This window comes from Nipponia nippon, unplaced genomic scaffold (assembly GCF_047370975.1).
Source record: "Nipponia nippon isolate SJK-2023a ecotype South Korea unplaced genomic scaffold, ASM4737097v1 scaffold_6, whole genome shotgun sequence".
Taxonomy (NCBI): Eukaryota; Metazoa; Chordata; class Aves; order Pelecaniformes; family Threskiornithidae; genus Nipponia; species Nipponia nippon.
This window is the reverse complement of record NW_028262380.1, coordinates 29347032-29363419: the sequence shown is the minus strand read 5'-3', so window position 1 is coordinate 29363419 and position 16388 is coordinate 29347032. Positions and strand designations below refer to the sequence as shown.

At 40.9% G+C, this 16388-nt stretch overlaps 1 protein-coding gene across 5 annotated transcripts in view; it reads left to right on the top strand.

The window, feature by feature from the left end:
• TEC (tec protein tyrosine kinase) overlaps nt 1–15502 on the top strand; it is a 55170-nt gene extending 39668 nt beyond the window's left edge. For all 5 annotated transcript variants that reach the window (XM_087737096.1, XM_087737097.1, XM_087737099.1 and 2 more), the window contains 13 exons: nt 1054–1094; nt 1563–1744; nt 2604–2669; nt 4627–4681; nt 4843–4922; nt 5467–5600; nt 6872–6946; nt 9004–9175; nt 9339–9555; nt 10096–10160; nt 11703–11821; nt 12176–12333; nt 14379–15502. In XM_087737096.1, coding sequence (XP_087593222.1) covers nt 1054–1094; nt 1563–1744; nt 2604–2669; nt 4627–4681; nt 4843–4922; nt 5467–5600; nt 6872–6946; nt 9004–9175; nt 9339–9555; nt 10096–10160; nt 11703–11821; nt 12176–12333; nt 14379–14456 — 1442 coding nt within the window. In that variant the 3' untranslated portion in view covers nt 14457–15502. The remainder of the gene's footprint in view (nt 1–1053; nt 1095–1562; nt 1745–2603; nt 2670–4626; nt 4682–4842; nt 4923–5466; nt 5601–6871; nt 6947–9003; nt 9176–9338; nt 9556–10095; nt 10161–11702; nt 11822–12175; nt 12334–14378) is intronic.
• The last annotated feature ends 886 nt before the right edge of the window (nt 15503–16388 follow it).

Sequence of the window (16388 nt, the reverse complement as noted above, 5' to 3'; positions counted from 1 at the left end):
CTTCTACATACCCACGTAAAAGAATAACAACTGTGTTGTGTTCAGTGTTACTATACCAGTGTAAAAATGATACAAGAAGGCTTAATGTATTTACAGACACACAACTGAATTTTCTTAGAGGCTTGTAAATGTCCATATGCTGAGCCTGGATGAACCATGACTTCCGTAGGCACGTGCATCTTCCAGCATCCAAATCACAGGTTCTGCTCGTTCAGCAGCAGATGCTGTAGCATGCAAAGATGTGCAAGCATGACCCTCACTGCAATATTGTCCTACAGAAGGATACAGTAATTATTTAGTCCTCGATTTGAGGAAAATTCTGTAGTAGGAAAAGGAATGGAGCCATTGCTTACCTCCAGTGAAATCAGTGGTGCCCAGATCATTCCTTCATCAGGCCCTTAAATGAGAATGGTGGGGACCTGTGGATTTAGTTGTGTTAAAAGACTTGAAGCATAAACAGTGGCTTGTGGTCAGCCTTATTCATCAGGAAGGTGTAAAACCTGACATACAGCTCAACCTTTTAAGTGGGGGAAAAAGCAGCACAGGAGAAAAAAATACTCTTGGACCTAAGGGAAGTAATAAAAATACATACAATGTGTATGCCTTATTTAGCAAAACAAGGGTCAGGGGGAGTATTATTTTTTTCAGAAAAGCAGATGTTGATAGGAACAGACCTTGAGATGGTGGCAAGAACACTGCTTCCTTTTTATATACCTTTTTTTTTATCTCTATCTCTTTTTTATTTCTCATATATTTCTGCATCTGGGGGCTGGTTTGGGGATCTCTCCATGGCATGCTCAGGTGTGGCACAGATATTGCCAAATCCTGTGGTGAATGTAGCCTGCCATCCGATTTAGGATGTTTTTGCAAGAATATTTAATCAATGTTTTCCCAATGCTTAACTAGACCTGTCTCGTCTTTCTGACTTTACTAAACTATCCCGAAGGCTAGTTAAGATATTAAAACCTTACCTGAAATTTAAACCTTTTATTCAGTTTTTAAATTTATAGCTAAATGGACAGACACAGATCCTTTCCTATGCTCTGTTTCTAGATGTAACGAGATTGCCCTCTCCAATGCCAGAAAAAAGTGCGGTAGGTAGTGTCTTTAAAATATTGAATAGATAATTGCTGGGTTTTGAGATGGTGTTTAGATTTCCTGTGATTCTTTCCATATCCTACAGCAAAGGTCTGTTTCTGTACACGTCAATGGGCATCACGGGCTATCTCAAGCCCAGAATCCCATTGAAATTTAGCGGCACCTATTAGCTGTATCTGTGCTGCTGGTGGGAGGGGGGGTTGGAAAGCAAACGCCAGCTGGCGCTGCCCTTTGCCGGCAGCTGCAGAGCTGCAGCGCGAGCCAGCCCCGTGGGTAGCACCCGCGTCGATCATCCTCCGTGTGCCCTGGCTGCCTCGCCGGGCCACCGCAGCTCGCTCCTGGGGCAACCCAGAACTAGCCCAGCTTTTGCCTCCGGGATGCTCGGCTGGTTTGCACTGGTGTCGTGGTGAGGGTGGGATGGAGCAGAGCAGAGTGGACTGATGATAATGTTGGGTTCTTTTCAGCGAAGGGCTCCGCCACCTGTTCCTCCAGTTGAAGAAAATGGCAACAAAGAGGAGGAGATAGTGGTAGCAATGTATGACTTTGAGCCTACAGAACATCATGATTTAAGATTAGAGAAAGGTGAAGAATATACGGTGATTGAGAAGAATGACATTCACTGGTGGACGGCAAGAGACAAATATGGGTAAACACGAGTTCCTTATTTTTTGCTATAAGGTTCATAAGGCTATTACCATGTTGTAGTAGTTTATATTGACTGTGTGTCAACAAATAACTGTATTAGACCCCACTTTGTACCCCAGCCCTGAAATCTCATCTGTATCTTTATTCCCATATTGAAACCAATTTAAGAGTTTATGGTTTCCCAATTAAAGCATCAGCCAGCCTGCAAAGCCTCACTAGGCTGGTACAGTACTCCCGCTTCCCTGGGGAACAGCTCATTAGAGAGCAATATGGTTAACATTCAGCTCACCAGGCTCCGACTTCCAGACTTGAATAATCATCATCTTATTTAATAGCTGGATCATTAGGGGCAATCTTTGAATGAGTTGAGAGAGAGTTGCAGTGAGATGCCTTAGTGGCTACAACTTTACCTTCCCTGGATTAAAATTTTTCCCTGTGGTTTTAAAGGTGAAAGTTTCCATACTTCAATATTTATTGAATATTGCAGTCCCTGTTGCAGTATGTTAGGGGTAATTGCAAGTTATCAGGCTGTGGCAGGCTCCAAACGTATTTCCAGTGACTGACTGGGACCCCCGAGTGCAGAAATGACAGAGCGGCAGAGGGTTACTCTTCTTCACCCCTTCTGCTGGTTTTCTTGGATGCTTCTGCTGCCTGTGTCACTACTCTAGGTGCACTGAAAGTTAATGTGCAGATACTGATGTGGAAAATTAGTTACTGTATAATCAGTAGTAGAGTGGGTGGGTCAGTAACAAATAAAGTACAGCGAGGGACCTTTGGTAATTAGCAGAGTGAAACACTGTCTTCTAGGCCTGCAATTTTACATGTTTTCACTCAGATGATGTATTATATATTTTTTTTAGAAAACAAGGATATATTCCAAGCAACTATGTAACAGGAAAGAAGTCCAACAACCTTGATCAATATGAGTAAGTGAATATTTGAATTAAAATCTGGAAGATCATAAAGTGAAACCTATGCTTTAAGAATGACAATGTATTTTTAAAGTTTTGAAAGCAATTATTTATATACAATAGCAATTATCTCTGAGATCAAACTTAAATATTTGAAATAGGCATATATTTGTTCTGATTCTCTTCATTGATTTTGCTGTGATTTATAATGTAGAGTCAAGACAGTGAGATGGCCATCAGGCATGTAGTTTTTAGGCTATCACTATTAAAGCAAAAAAAATCCTCCCAATTCACTGATAGGCAAAGGGAAACTTTAGAGGAAATTTACCTATTATTAGTGTGCTGAATGTTTTTTTTTTTAATATTAAAGTGACATGTCTATCCAAAGTGTGTGGCAGTAAGATAGTAGAGTAGAAAACAGTGGAAATCATTCAAAGTAAACATAACAGATCAGAGGTTTTGGAAGGCAGCTCTAATTTTCAAGAAAATATATCACTCGGTGCATTTTAAGTCTCAGTGTATGCATATAACTTATCAGCTATAAAAGTATAGCTTTTTTAAAAAAATGCTTTTTCCAGTTGATGTTTAATTATGGAGTACTTATTTAAGAACATCAGGATAAAATTTAACACTGTAGTCTCCAAGCCTGTTGTTCTTGATACTCAAATTTCAGTACAGCATAAACTGTTGTGCCTGAGAACTTAAGATGTGTTTTACGACTTTTAGATAAAATAGAGCTGTAAGGAAACAATAATTAAAACCAGTTTACAAAACCACATTAGTAGCTCCAAAACTCTACTCTCAGCCATGTATGGGTCCTACTGTTGTGTTTTGACAGAAGGTAGAATTTCTTCTGGGATTTTGCCCTCAGCTTTGCTAGAGGGAATTACTTGTTCTTTGTTGCTTTCTTATCTTAGAGGCCCTTGCTAAGAGCCCTGCGCTGCTCTGGGCTGGGCTGCAGGGCTGGCAGAAAGGGAAGGAAGGAACTGGGCTGCCTTATCTGGTCCAGCCACTTTTGTGCCTTACTACCTTGGGACCCTTATTCTGAGTCACCGTGCAGTCCAGGGAGGATTACTTCAGGTCATTTGCTAACTACAAGAAACCACTATCTCCGGAACATCAGAACTTGATTAGAGGCTGCTGTGCCACTTCCCTACTCAGTTACCACCGTGACAGCATAGCTCAAAATGATTGCACCACGCCATTTGCAAGCCGCATGTTTTCCCTTTTTATATTATTCGCTGCAGCTGGTTGAAATGTCAGTGCTTCCGTGGCTGCTTTAACCTGCCCATGCAGCACCGAGCTCAGGGGTGTGCAACCATGACATTTGATTCATTTTTGACCTCCTCTTTGGTAGGTGGGTTCTCCCTGGACAATCAGAACTGTGACGTTACTGAATGGTGAAACACTGGAACGGGTTGCCCAGAGAGGTGGTGGATGCCCCATCCTTGGAAACATTCAAGGCCAGGCTGGATGGGGCTCTGAGCAACCTGATCTAGTTGAAGCTGTCCCTTCCAATTGCAGGGGCGTTGGACTAGATGGCCTTTGAAGGTCCTTTCCATCCCAAAGCATGCTATGATTCAATGAAATAGCAGTCTAGCAGCCAGCTCCACAGGTGGCTCAGCTGGTGTGCAGGCAGCTGCTTCCCCGGGGGCTGTCAGCCTGCCCTCGGGCTGCTGTTCAGAGCAACTACTGCCATCAGCCTGTGTGGGTTTGAGAAGTGTTTTTCCTGAAAAATTAGTTCCATTACCTGAACTTTATTGGGGTCTCACTGGATTTGTTTCAGGGCATTTTTATGGGATAACTGCACTATATGTAATAGAGGCTGGTTTTTGTACATTAGCTGAAGTTCAGTCATTGACCTTTGTTATTGTAAAATTATTGAATCTGTAGCTTTGTAATACTTTGCTTTAAGCATCTTACAGAAATCATGCACTTTGGAGAAGTTTTGGTTACTGATGTTGTGTTGCAGGTGGTACAGCAGAAACCTGAACAGAAGCAAGGCAGAGCAGCTCCTCAGAAATGAGGTGAGTACAGCAGCCTTGCAGTATTAACCATGAAATTGGCTTAAAGTAGCTTCTTTTATTAAAGCAAGTGCTTATTTTGGCGTGCGCAAATCACAGAAGGAGTAGAGGGACATGCAGCTTAAAGCCACTTGTACAAAACTGTCAATGTGCTTGTGTTTCAGGATAAAGAAGGTGGTTTTGTGGTGAGAGATTCAAGTCAGCCTGGCCTGTATACAGTTTCCCTTTATACAAAATTTGGAGGGTGAGTTTCTGTGACTGCTCTGCACACCTTATCTTGTCCGAATCCATGCGTCTGTCTCCAAATCCATGGGCTGGAGGAAAGTCCAGGAGAGAACTCAACAAGAGAAACGAGGGGTGCTGCGATAGAAAAGTCGGGTGACTAAAATAAGCTTCTTGACTCCATGGTTAGGTCACGTTTGCTTTAATCCAGAGTAGACCTGAACTGCCACTCAAAGAAGGAGGCCTTGCTTTCCCACCCCGTTTTGTCTCTTCCTTCCTGCCAGTCTGAGTGTTTGCGGGAGCTTGCTGGGCTGAAAAATAACCTTTTATGGGTTATTCTCCAACTTGGTCTGAACACTGAGATGAAGGCGAGTCACCAGCGCTCGGGATCTTTGATATTCAAGCTGTTCCTGAAGCATGTGACATTGGGCACCCATGCTGGCCCTTTTGGTTTCCTTTTCCTAGTTAACGTGCTCCTCTTAAAAAAGTCACAAAAAATGATATTGTATTATTACTAGTTGTTGATGTTGTTATTATTATTATTGTCATTGTTGTTATTTTTCCAGAGAAGGTTCATCAGGAATAAGACACTACCATATAAAAGAAACAGTGACGTCACCGAAGCAGTATTACCTCGCAGAAAAACATCTCTTTAACTCCATTCCAGAAATAATTGACTATCATAAACATAATGCAGCAGGTAGACAAATTGGATTTTTTCTGTCACTTAGGGTTGATTTGAAAAGGAGTGGGAGGCATTTTAGGGTTTTAATGAAAGTTTCTACGTTTTTATAGATCCTTCTTTTTCAGGGAAGTCATAAGACACTGCATATTCACATTTTTTCAATATAGGTAATAATTTGAAAGGTTTTATGTAAATATCTCTCTCTATATATATATAATATATAAATATGTTCCTGTCCCCAGAGTAACAGAAGAACAGCTGTATCAAGTCAGGAAAAATCATTCACTTAGCTCCACATCGTGCCTCCATCAGCTGCCTGTAACCCACAGCAGATGGACAGGGATGGTACTTCCCCAGAGTACTCTCCAGGCGCTAGCTTTTTACCTGTGGGTCACCACCATTTAAAATGATCTAATATTCCCGTATAGCAAAGAGATGAGAAGAACAGTAATGTGTTGTTTAGGAAATCCCTAAAGATGAGTCTTTGTAAAGGTTAGACACTTCAGATCTACAGCTGATGGCTGATCGCTGGTGTCTGCCCACTGTATGATGGGATGGGGAGAGTTTAGGAATCAGGTTCAAGGCTCAGATACTAATATGTCTATTTCTTTCAAGTCCAGTCTGTGCATAAATTTCCATCATGACTGATATTTTCCAGATCTTTATATCTAATTCAGATGACCTAGCATTTCCTGATGATATTCTGGAAAATGGCTTTCTGGAAAATACGCTCCAAAACATAACCTTGCTTTTCATTTACTATAACTGATTTTACTACGTGTTTTTTAATTGCTTCATTGCTTTTACCTTATGGTGTATTGAGTTCTCACAAGACTTTAGGAGAATATTCAGCTAGCATTCAGCATTTATTTTGTAAATATAAAATTCCACATGAAACTGCTGGGATTTATATGTGTAAACCAGAAAATTATCAGAAGTAATGTTGAGAGTATACATTTTATATAATCTTTCTCATCTGAAAAGGGTCCTCAGCCTTTGTTCGTGCCAGCATAACTGTAAAGCACAAATATGTATGCATATATCTATATCCATCTTCCACCAGTAAAGAAGCAGTAGCAAGTCAGATGCAGTGAGTGCTCTTGTGTACCTCTTGTAGCCACTTTGAGTAGTCAAAACAATGCAATAGCAGAAAATATGGTCAAAGCTGTATGTAACGATAAGCTTATTGTTAATCAGTGGTGCGGTTTGCAGTGAACAGCTGGCTGATTTGCTGCCTGGTACTATTTCAGAAGTAAGCTGTCTCTTGAATTATCTTTGAACCGCAGGTCTTGTTACCAGGCTGCGTTACCCAGTGACCCCAAAGAAGACGACAGCACCAACAACGGCAGGATTCAGCTATGGTAATTGCTTGTTATATTAATCTGCATGTAGCTTTTCTAATGATTTTATATATGTAAGTTGCCACAATATTTTCTCAAAATTTTGAAAAGACCTAGAGCTAGACAACGCAGTCATTGGTCCCAGCCAGCATGGGTTCACAAGGGGAAAGTCCTGCTTAACAAACTTAATTTCCTTCTAGGTTACCCACCTAGTTGACCAAGGGAAGCCAGTCGGTGTAATCTTTTTGGACTTCAGTAAAGCTTTTGATACTGTCTCTCACAGTATCCTCCTGGACAAAATGTCCAGCATACAGCTGGATAAACACATAATGCAATGGGTGAGCAATTGGCTGATGGGTCGGGCTCCAAGGGTTATAGTAAATGGGGTTACATCGGGCTGGCAACCAGTCACTAGCGGGGTTCCGCAGGGATCCATCTTAGGGCCAGTGCTCTTTAATGTCTTCATAAATGACTTGGATGCAGGACTTGAAGGTTTGTTATCAAAGTTTGCTGATGACACAAAATTGGGAGGAGCCATTGACACTCTCGAGGGCAGAGAGGCCCTGCAGACAGATCTGGACAAATTAGAGAGCTGGGCAATCACCAACCATATGAAGTTTAACAAAGGCAAGTGCTGGATTTTGCACCTGGGACATGGCAACCCTGGATGTACATACAGGCTGGGGAGCGAGAGGCTGGAGAGCAGCCCTGCAGAGAGGGATCTGGGGGTTCTGGTCGACAGCAAATTGAACGTGAGCCAACAGTGTGCCCTGGCAGCCAGGAGGGCCAACCACGTCCTGGGGCGCATCAAGCACTGCATTGCCAGCCGGACGAGGGAGGTGATTGTCCCGCTCTACTCTGCACTGGTGCAGCTTCATCTTGAGCACTGTGTGCAGTTTTTGGCCCCACAGTACAAAAAGGATATGAAGCTACTAGAGAGTGTCCAGAGGAGAGCCACAAAGATGGTGAAGGGTTTAGAGGGGAAGCCGTACGAGGAGCAGCTGAAGTCACTTGGTCTGTTCAGCCTGGAGAGGAGGAGACTGAGGGGAGACCTCATCGTGGTCCACAGCTTCCTCGCAAGGGAAGGAGGAGGGGCAGGCATTGATCTCTTCTCTCTGGTGAGCAGTGATAGAACCCGAGGGAACGGCAAGAAGATATGCCAGGGGAGGTTTAGGTTGGACATTAAGAGAAGGTTTCTTCACCCAGAGGGTGGTGAAGCACTGGAACAAGCTCCCCCGGGAGGCAGGCACGGTGCCAAGCCTGACAATATTTAAGAAGCATTTGGACAATGCCCTCAGACATATGGTGTGAATTTTTGGGGTTGTCCTATGCAGGGACAGGAGTTGGACTCGATGATCCTTGTGGGTCCCTTCCAACTCAGGACATTCTATGATTCTAGTTTTGTACTGTGGCTATACTAACTTACGCGGGTCCAAGTTGTACCTTGGAGACCCTTGCTCAGGGGATCGGCATGCAAAGGTATGACGGCTGGTGGTAGGTGTGTGGTGCCAAGGGCAGCAGTGAGGAGAGGCAGAACGTGTCGCCGGTGCTCCAGGGGAATTCAGCATCTTCCTCCATGCTTTTGTGGACACCTTGAGCTCTGCCTGATTAAAGAGCTGTGCCTTTGGCTCATTCATAAATCTCCAGGCTTCTGACTCAACCTTTGCTCCTTTGATCTTTGTGGAGGGGTTACTGTTTTTTTAATTGGAATAACCTGGTTTAAGCATGGCACGTCAGGTGATGTGAGCAGCTGCAACGCACTGGCACAACTTTGTATGATGGCAGCTTGTTGAAATCAAGTCTGATAATACCAGCATGTAATTACTGGCGTCAGGAAAGTTTAAGTTTTGCCTTCTGTATTGGTCAGGAGCTGCTTAAAGGTTATGTCTAGCTAAAAGTTTGTTTGTTTTGTGAGATATAGAAATGCTTCATTTTCAAGTTAATTCTAAGACGTTTTCTCCCTAAATTCCCTGATGTGCTAGTAATCCAGCGTTTCCCTTTCCTCCCCCCTATCACCTACCAGTTTGGTACGTTCCCTAGTACAGCAGTCACGGGGTCTCATTTGTTTTGTTTTATAGAGAAATGGGAAATTAATCCCTCAGAACTGACGTTCATGAGAGAACTGGGGAGCGGTCTCTTCGGCGTCGTGCGCCTTGGGAAATGGAGGGCGCAGTATAAAGTGGCCATCAAGGCAATTCGGGAAGGTGCAATGTATGAAGAGGATTTCATTGAAGAGGCTAAAGTAATGATGTGAGTGGTGTGCTTGGCACTTTTATTGCCAGTTCTAGGCCTCTGATGCTGTTACTGATTATAAATAAAACACTTTGGGCAGGTGGTATTTTTGCCGTTTTGTGGGTTGGAGAGCTAGCACTGAGTGGAGGAAGTAGTAATGACTCGATCTCAATCTTTTCAGGAAGCTAACACATCCTAAATTAGTTCAGCTGTATGGTGTGTGCACACAACAGAGACCTATTTACATCGTGACAGAGTTCATGGAGCATGGCTGCCTTCTCAATTACCTGAGACAGAAACGGGGAGTTTTGAGTAAAGACGTCCTGCTCACTATGTGCCAAGATGTATGCGAGGGAATGGAGTACCTGGAGAGAAACAGCTTTATCCACAGAGACCTGGTAACATCCCGTTAGGCAATACACTCCTCTTTGAAATTTTAATTTTTGAACGTACCTATTCCTTTTTGACACAGCCTGTTTGTAAATAACTGCTTTTGTTTTTGCAGAAAATTATAAGTAGTTGAAGTTGGCTCTTTAGGGTCTAATCAAGTCTCTAAAATTGCCCTGTTCAGAAAATTATGAGACGTTTCTCTCTTTGAAGAAAACGGACTAAAATCTCTCTGAAATTTTTATAAAGCGTTAATACCTATTTGCACTGATATAATAGCATATCTCTGTTCTGTATTGGTGCCGTTTTCACCACTTATGAATCCCTTGAGATGGTAATTTTTTCTGGTGATTTTTACAAAATGGTTTAGTTCTCAAAACAGTACTATCAAGAGCAAATGCACGTGTACCTTTTATAATGAGAATACACCACTGAACTTGGTAAATCAGTGAACTTGCTAAGCAATGAGGACAAAGTCCTCTTTTGACCGTTGTAATTTGTCTGCAAGGGACTGCAAGTTTTTCATCCAAATCTAACCATTCTCTTTGCAGGCTGCCAGGAACTGCTTGGTGAGTGACTCAGGAGTGGTCAAAGTATCAGATTTTGGAATGACAAGGTATGGCTGAGTGTGCAAACACATTTGTGCGGATTTGGGAAAATTCACCTAACCCTTGTACTTAGCCATAAGGCAACATGCCCAGCAACATTACAGGCAAAAATGATCTTTTTTGACCTCTCTAGGGAACATCCTTTGGGTCATTTTTTTCCAGTGCCTTTAGAGCTTGTTTGTTCTGTGGTCATGTGTTGATTTCCTTACTCGTTTTAATTCTGGAAAATCAAAATTAGGCAGTTTATTCTCTAGAGAATTAAGTGTGTCTAGCGCTTACCATGAGAGGCCTGGCTTTGAACTGACTCTGTGGTCTGACTGGTCTTCTATTAGCAACTTTCTGTAACATCTGTGAAAATCTTACTAATTATCTTGTAGTGATGCAGGAGGCATATTAGACCTTGTGTCTCAGACTGCAGAGATAATAGTCGTTAATCTGTATTTTGGTAAATACATGATAGAAATAGGCTGTTCAGTGAGTTTGGCATCCTCTTGGGGTAGGTGGTTCAGAGTTGCATCTTGCTAGCCAAAGTGCTGGGAGGTGCTGTGACCCAGAGAGGGGTTAATTTCGTAGAATCATAGAATCACAGAATGCTTTGGGATGGAAGGGACCTTCAAAGGTCATCTAGTCCACCCCCCCTGCAATGGGCAGGGACATCTACAACTAGATCAGGTTGCTCAGAGCCCCATCCAGTCTGGCCTTGAATGTTTCCAAGGATGGGGCATCCACCACCTCTCTGGGCAACCCCTTCCAGTGTTTCACTACTCTCATTGTAAAAAAACTGTTCCTTATATCTAATCTGAATATTCCCTCTTTTAGTTTAAAACCATTATCCCTTGTCCTATTGCTACTGGCCCTGGTAAAAAGTCTGCCCCCATCCTTCTTATAAGCCCCCTTTAAGTACTGAAAGGCTGCAATAAGGTCTCCCCGCAGCCTCCTCTTCCCCAGGCTGAACAACCCCAGCTCTTTCAGCCTTTCCTTATAAGGGAGGTGTTCCATCCCTTTGATCATTTTTGTGGCCCTCCTCTGGACCCTCTCAACAGGTCCATGTCCTTCAATTTCCTGCCCTTGTTAGCACCCATGGGTGATGTGTGGGTGAGGTAGGGGGTGGGAAGTAGCACCTACAAGGAAAGTGTTAAAACACCGTGGTTTGACCATGCTCTTCTTGGCTTTTGCTACCTTTCTGTGCTACTGAGTTTGCATGTCCTCTGACATCTGAATTCAGACTGGCCAGTGAGAAACAGAGCAAGAAATGTATGCTTTTGCATCATTTTCTCTTGTAATACAGACATTTAACTTGCAGGTGGCCTAGACCTGTGTTGTATCGCTAATAATCACAAGAGGAGACTCTGAAGTCATAAGAAAAATAACTGTGTCTTGACTGAAACCTTAGTACTGCACCAGAGAAGCCATTTTTATCGTGTGATGCTAACAATCGTGGCCATTAGGTGGCAGTATAAGCTTCTAATATTCAAATCCAAATCTGAATTATAATTTGCAGGTTTGGAGTCTGACTGAAGGATATAATCTTTTTCTTTTTTTTTTTTAAGGTATGTCCTTGATGATCAATACACAAGCTCCTCAGGGGCTAAATTTCCTGTGAAATGGTGCCCCCCAGAAGTTTTTAATTATAGCCGATTCAGCAGCAAGTCAGATGTCTGGTCGTTCGGTAAGACGTTCATCATTGAGAGAAAGCACTATCTTTACATTTTATCAAGAGCAGTTAAGCTCCAGTTATTGGGGAGGATTCAGACATCTGAGAGGAAGGTCAGAGAAACAATTTGCATGGTTTTATGCTTTAAAGTCCCACAGAGATCTTTAGAACTGTTATTTATTAAAACCCATGGTACTAGAATGAGATGTTTTCAGCGATGACACATGTGAACACTTTATAGAATATGGATCTCAAACTACCTATCAGAAATCCCAAGCGCAGGTTTCAAAATAAACATATATTTTTAAGAAGTTATTTGCTTATTTTCTTAATGTTGGTTTGGTTTTTTTTTTTTGGTTTTTTTTTTAGGTGTTTTAATGTGGGAAGTATTTACGGAAGGAAAAATGCCCTTTGAAAAAAGCTCCAACTATGAAGTGGTAACGATGGTTAGCCAAGGACACCGTTTGTATCGGCCCAAACTAGCCTGTAAGCAGGTGTATGAAATGATGATGATGTGCTGGCAGGAGGTATACACTTTTTATTTTTTTGTCTTTGACTTGAAAAAAAGGTCAATCTAGCAACAGTAGTTAATCCCTATTGCAGCATTCTAACTGTATCCAGTGCTCTCAGCTATTCATGTGTTTATGGCTAAGACAAAGATCTCCCTCTGGTTTGCAACTGAACTAGAGCTGTGATAAGAAAAGCCACCGAGGAAATGTCTGTGAAATAAACGGACTGTCAGATTAAGTATAAAGACATTTAGTAACAAAATGAAATAATTGCTAAATCTGTGCTGGTAATGATCATATCTGCATACAAATACTCCTAGCAAAAAAAAAAAAAAATCAGTCAGAATGGCCCAGAGGTGGAGAATCTGATTTTATATTGCCTCAGTTTATTAATCACTACAGAAACATGCCAGAATGAACAAAAATCTTTTTAAAGGAATACTTCATTACCTGATTATAAATTATATAGGAAATATAGATTAACTTGCAGTTGAATCATAATACAAATCCCAGGGTTTATAAAGAAAGATAAGAATGGACTGTACCATTAATCCTCCTAACCCAGAAAGATACTGACTGTACAATTTTCACAGAGGTCAAAGGGGCAGCAAACCCAAATTTAATACTTTATCAACTAAATCAGTATAAAACAGTTTTTGTAGTATTAAAGCAGAAAGTCTCTAAGGATAGGTGCATTTAATGAGATGCCTCTAATTTTGAGAGAGCAATTGAGGAAACCAAGAATGGAAAGAGCTATGTGATTTATTTCTAGTTAGCCTTTACCACAGGGGGTGCTGGGGAAAAACTGCTCTTTTCCAGGAATAAAGATGAGATACTGTCTGACGCTTGTCTTGGAGGAGAAGGTGCTGGAACAGAGAGCAATTAGTCATCAAACCAGCTGGTGGAGATCTAAAACTTACAAACCAGTTGGCTTATGCAGCAAAAAGTATACTAAAACCAACAGTACCCTGGAGGGCCACGGAATGACAAATATGTCTGCAGTTCAAAAAAGCTATTCACGGGAGCCAGGAAACTACAGATCATTAAATTTTGTTTGTACTTGGTAACCTGCTTGAAATGGTCATTAAAATGGAATAATAAATTACTTGGAAGATAATGATAAGTTATTTGTTAATGCTCTTTGAATATTAATATGTATGTATACGATTCATACGAACATCAATGAATTGATTAAAAATGTATTGATTTCATCAGGGGTTATTAACAATAACATCTAAGCAGTCATCACGTGGGAGAGAAAGAATCTTTGCAAATCACAAACAGGACACAAGTAATGGCAAGATACTGTCAATCTTTGTCATAAAATATGATTAACTATAGGTACCTCAGTCCTCATTTAATAAATTTATTAATGATTTGTAGAGGGAAGTGAATACTGAGGCTTCAAAATTCAGCAGGTGATACAAATCTAAAGAGGCTGATAAATGGAGAAAAAGTGCAAGTTACCCAGACGTTCAGAAGTTGCTAAATTAACTGCGTCAGCAAGGTCAACGAAGAGACTACCTCAGTGTATTGTCATAATTAAACAAAGCAAACAGGATGTTATGACACATGAGGAACTGTATGGAAAACAGAGTAGATGAAGGATGCCGTTGCATAGGTCTATGATGCAGTATCATTTCAGAGTCCAAAAAATAACACTGAAGTAAGAGAGGCTTCAGAGAATGACACTCAAAATTTTTAGGAGCATGAACAACTTGTGTAAAGAAAGATTGGAGCAATTAATTGGGGGAGGTGGGGATGGGGAAGAAAAATGAAAAAGTGTAGCACTATGCAAAATAATGAATTATATGAAGAGTGTAGTCCAGCAACACCTATTCATGCTTTTTCAAAGTGTAAAAAAAAAAAAAAAAAAAAAAAGAGGTGACGCTTACTGAGATTAAGTGACACATCCAAAATCCGCACAAGGAGATATTTTTGCATGTCACATCTAATGAAACGGTAAATTCATTGCCACAGAATGATATCAAAACCAATAATTTATCAAAATCAACACAACTTTGTTGGTTTCTGATCACAGCTGCGCATGCTTTTATTTTTAGAAACCAGAGGGACGGCCAACTTTTGAAGACTTGCTTCGCACAATCATTGACATTGCAGAGGGTGAAGATGCTCTCTGAAAAGAGACAACAGCAGCACAAGTATGGGCAAGAAGCCGCTTTCCAGAGATGTGGCTTCGCCATTTCTTTTTAAAGACTTGATTCTGTAAGCCTCTGGATGCTGCTAAACAGCGTGGGGAACCTGTAACACCTGATCCACTCCAGCACAAGGAGAGTTTTACATAATGTTGGGAAGTGAGCATGGTATCTTCAGCAATACTAGCAGTCTCTGTATTTTCTCTGAAAAGCCAGCATTGCATAGCTGGCGTGTTGAGCTCTTTATGGAGGAAGAAAGAATGTGGCCAAAGCCCAGGAGCCTGATTTGCGTTTACTGGGCTGGGTTCATGTCCATACAGTCCATGTTTCTGAGTTTCTCTTTACACAAGCAGTAGTATTAGTAGTGATTTGCATGCTTAAAAATTGAAGCTATCTATAAATGGCTATTTACTGACATTGAAATGTTTCCAGAGATTCTCCAGAAACATTATTTTTCTCGGTTGATGGGTGTTTTATGACATATCAAGAACACAAAACATGCCTCTTTCATTTGCACATAGTAGGTTGTTAACAGCACAGTCTTCAGTTTAGTGTAACACTCAAAAAGCTTTGCTTCAGAACTGAGCCATGATACGCTCCAAGCCATTCTAGGCTGTTTGGTCAACCAGAGACCTCCCATGATGAGTCTTGATGTTACTCATGAAAAATAAGTCCAAGATTCAGCACAACTGGCTGTCAGTGTACCATAGTACCTTGTTTTGGATTAATTATAAAATAATTTATATGCTGTATGTATTGTAAATATATAAATTCCAGGCATTTATTTATATAAAGTGTGCTTTCCTCTTGAAATTTTCAAGCACAAGTTTGTCTTACCTTCACTTACATACACAACTCGATACATGGGGTTGTAAATGAAAAAAAGTACACTTTCAAGTGTGTTTAAGGAGGGCTCCTCTTTCTGTCTGTCATCTGTACGTACAGTGATCTAATCTTTTTGTTCTTAACAGAAAATGTCATACTACGCGTGTATGTAAATAAACGGAATGTTAACTATTGTTTGGAACCAACTAATGTGTTGTCGGTAATTTACTGTCAGTGCATCATAAGCCAAACTCATCGTTCGTGTGAATATGGTGTTATGATAGTCCTTGTATGTGTATATATGTGTGTGTCTATACACACTCTAAGTATATATATATATATATATATATATATTAGTATGAATATATATTTAAATGAATTTGGCCATGATGAAGTGTTCAGGGCAGAAATGCCTGAACCCTCTTTAGAAGTTACGTGCCCTTTCCCCTCTGCTAGAGGCTAATGTCTCCACAGCCTTGCTGAAGCCTGTTTCAGTTAACCTGACTTTATACCTGTGGATGTGACGAGTATTTGCACTTCAGTTTTGCTGTAGCCACCTCCTGAGTAACTCTATTACGTGTTTTCTTTTTCTTTTGTTATTTGTGCCCTTGTGCCATGTGTAATTGAAAATAGATTGCACAAAACCTTTTTTTTTCTTTTTTTTTTCTTTTTTCTTTTTTTTTTTTTTTTTTTGCAAGTAGGCAGAGAGGAGTATGGTGAAGTTTATTGTTTATTTCCAATCAGATTATTTACGGTAACTATAGTTAGCTTAATACATTCCGTCATTGCTGCATTTGAGTATTTCTGCAATCAATTTTGGAGATGCTTTGTCTAAACCTTTATGTTCAAAAGGAGGAACCCTCTCGGAAGGAATGTTTTCCTTTTCTCATGCTAAAGTTACAAGCTGTCAGAAAATATTTAACTTGCTATTTCCTTTTTCTTAATGACAAAATCTCAGAAGGTTATTGCAACTATGCAAACAAATCTGTCAAAGCATTGAGACCAAACTACCCAATCACTACCAACCGCATGTATTGTTAAAGGCGAAAATCTAGGGTTTTCTACCTATAGTAGAAAAAGGAACACGGAAGA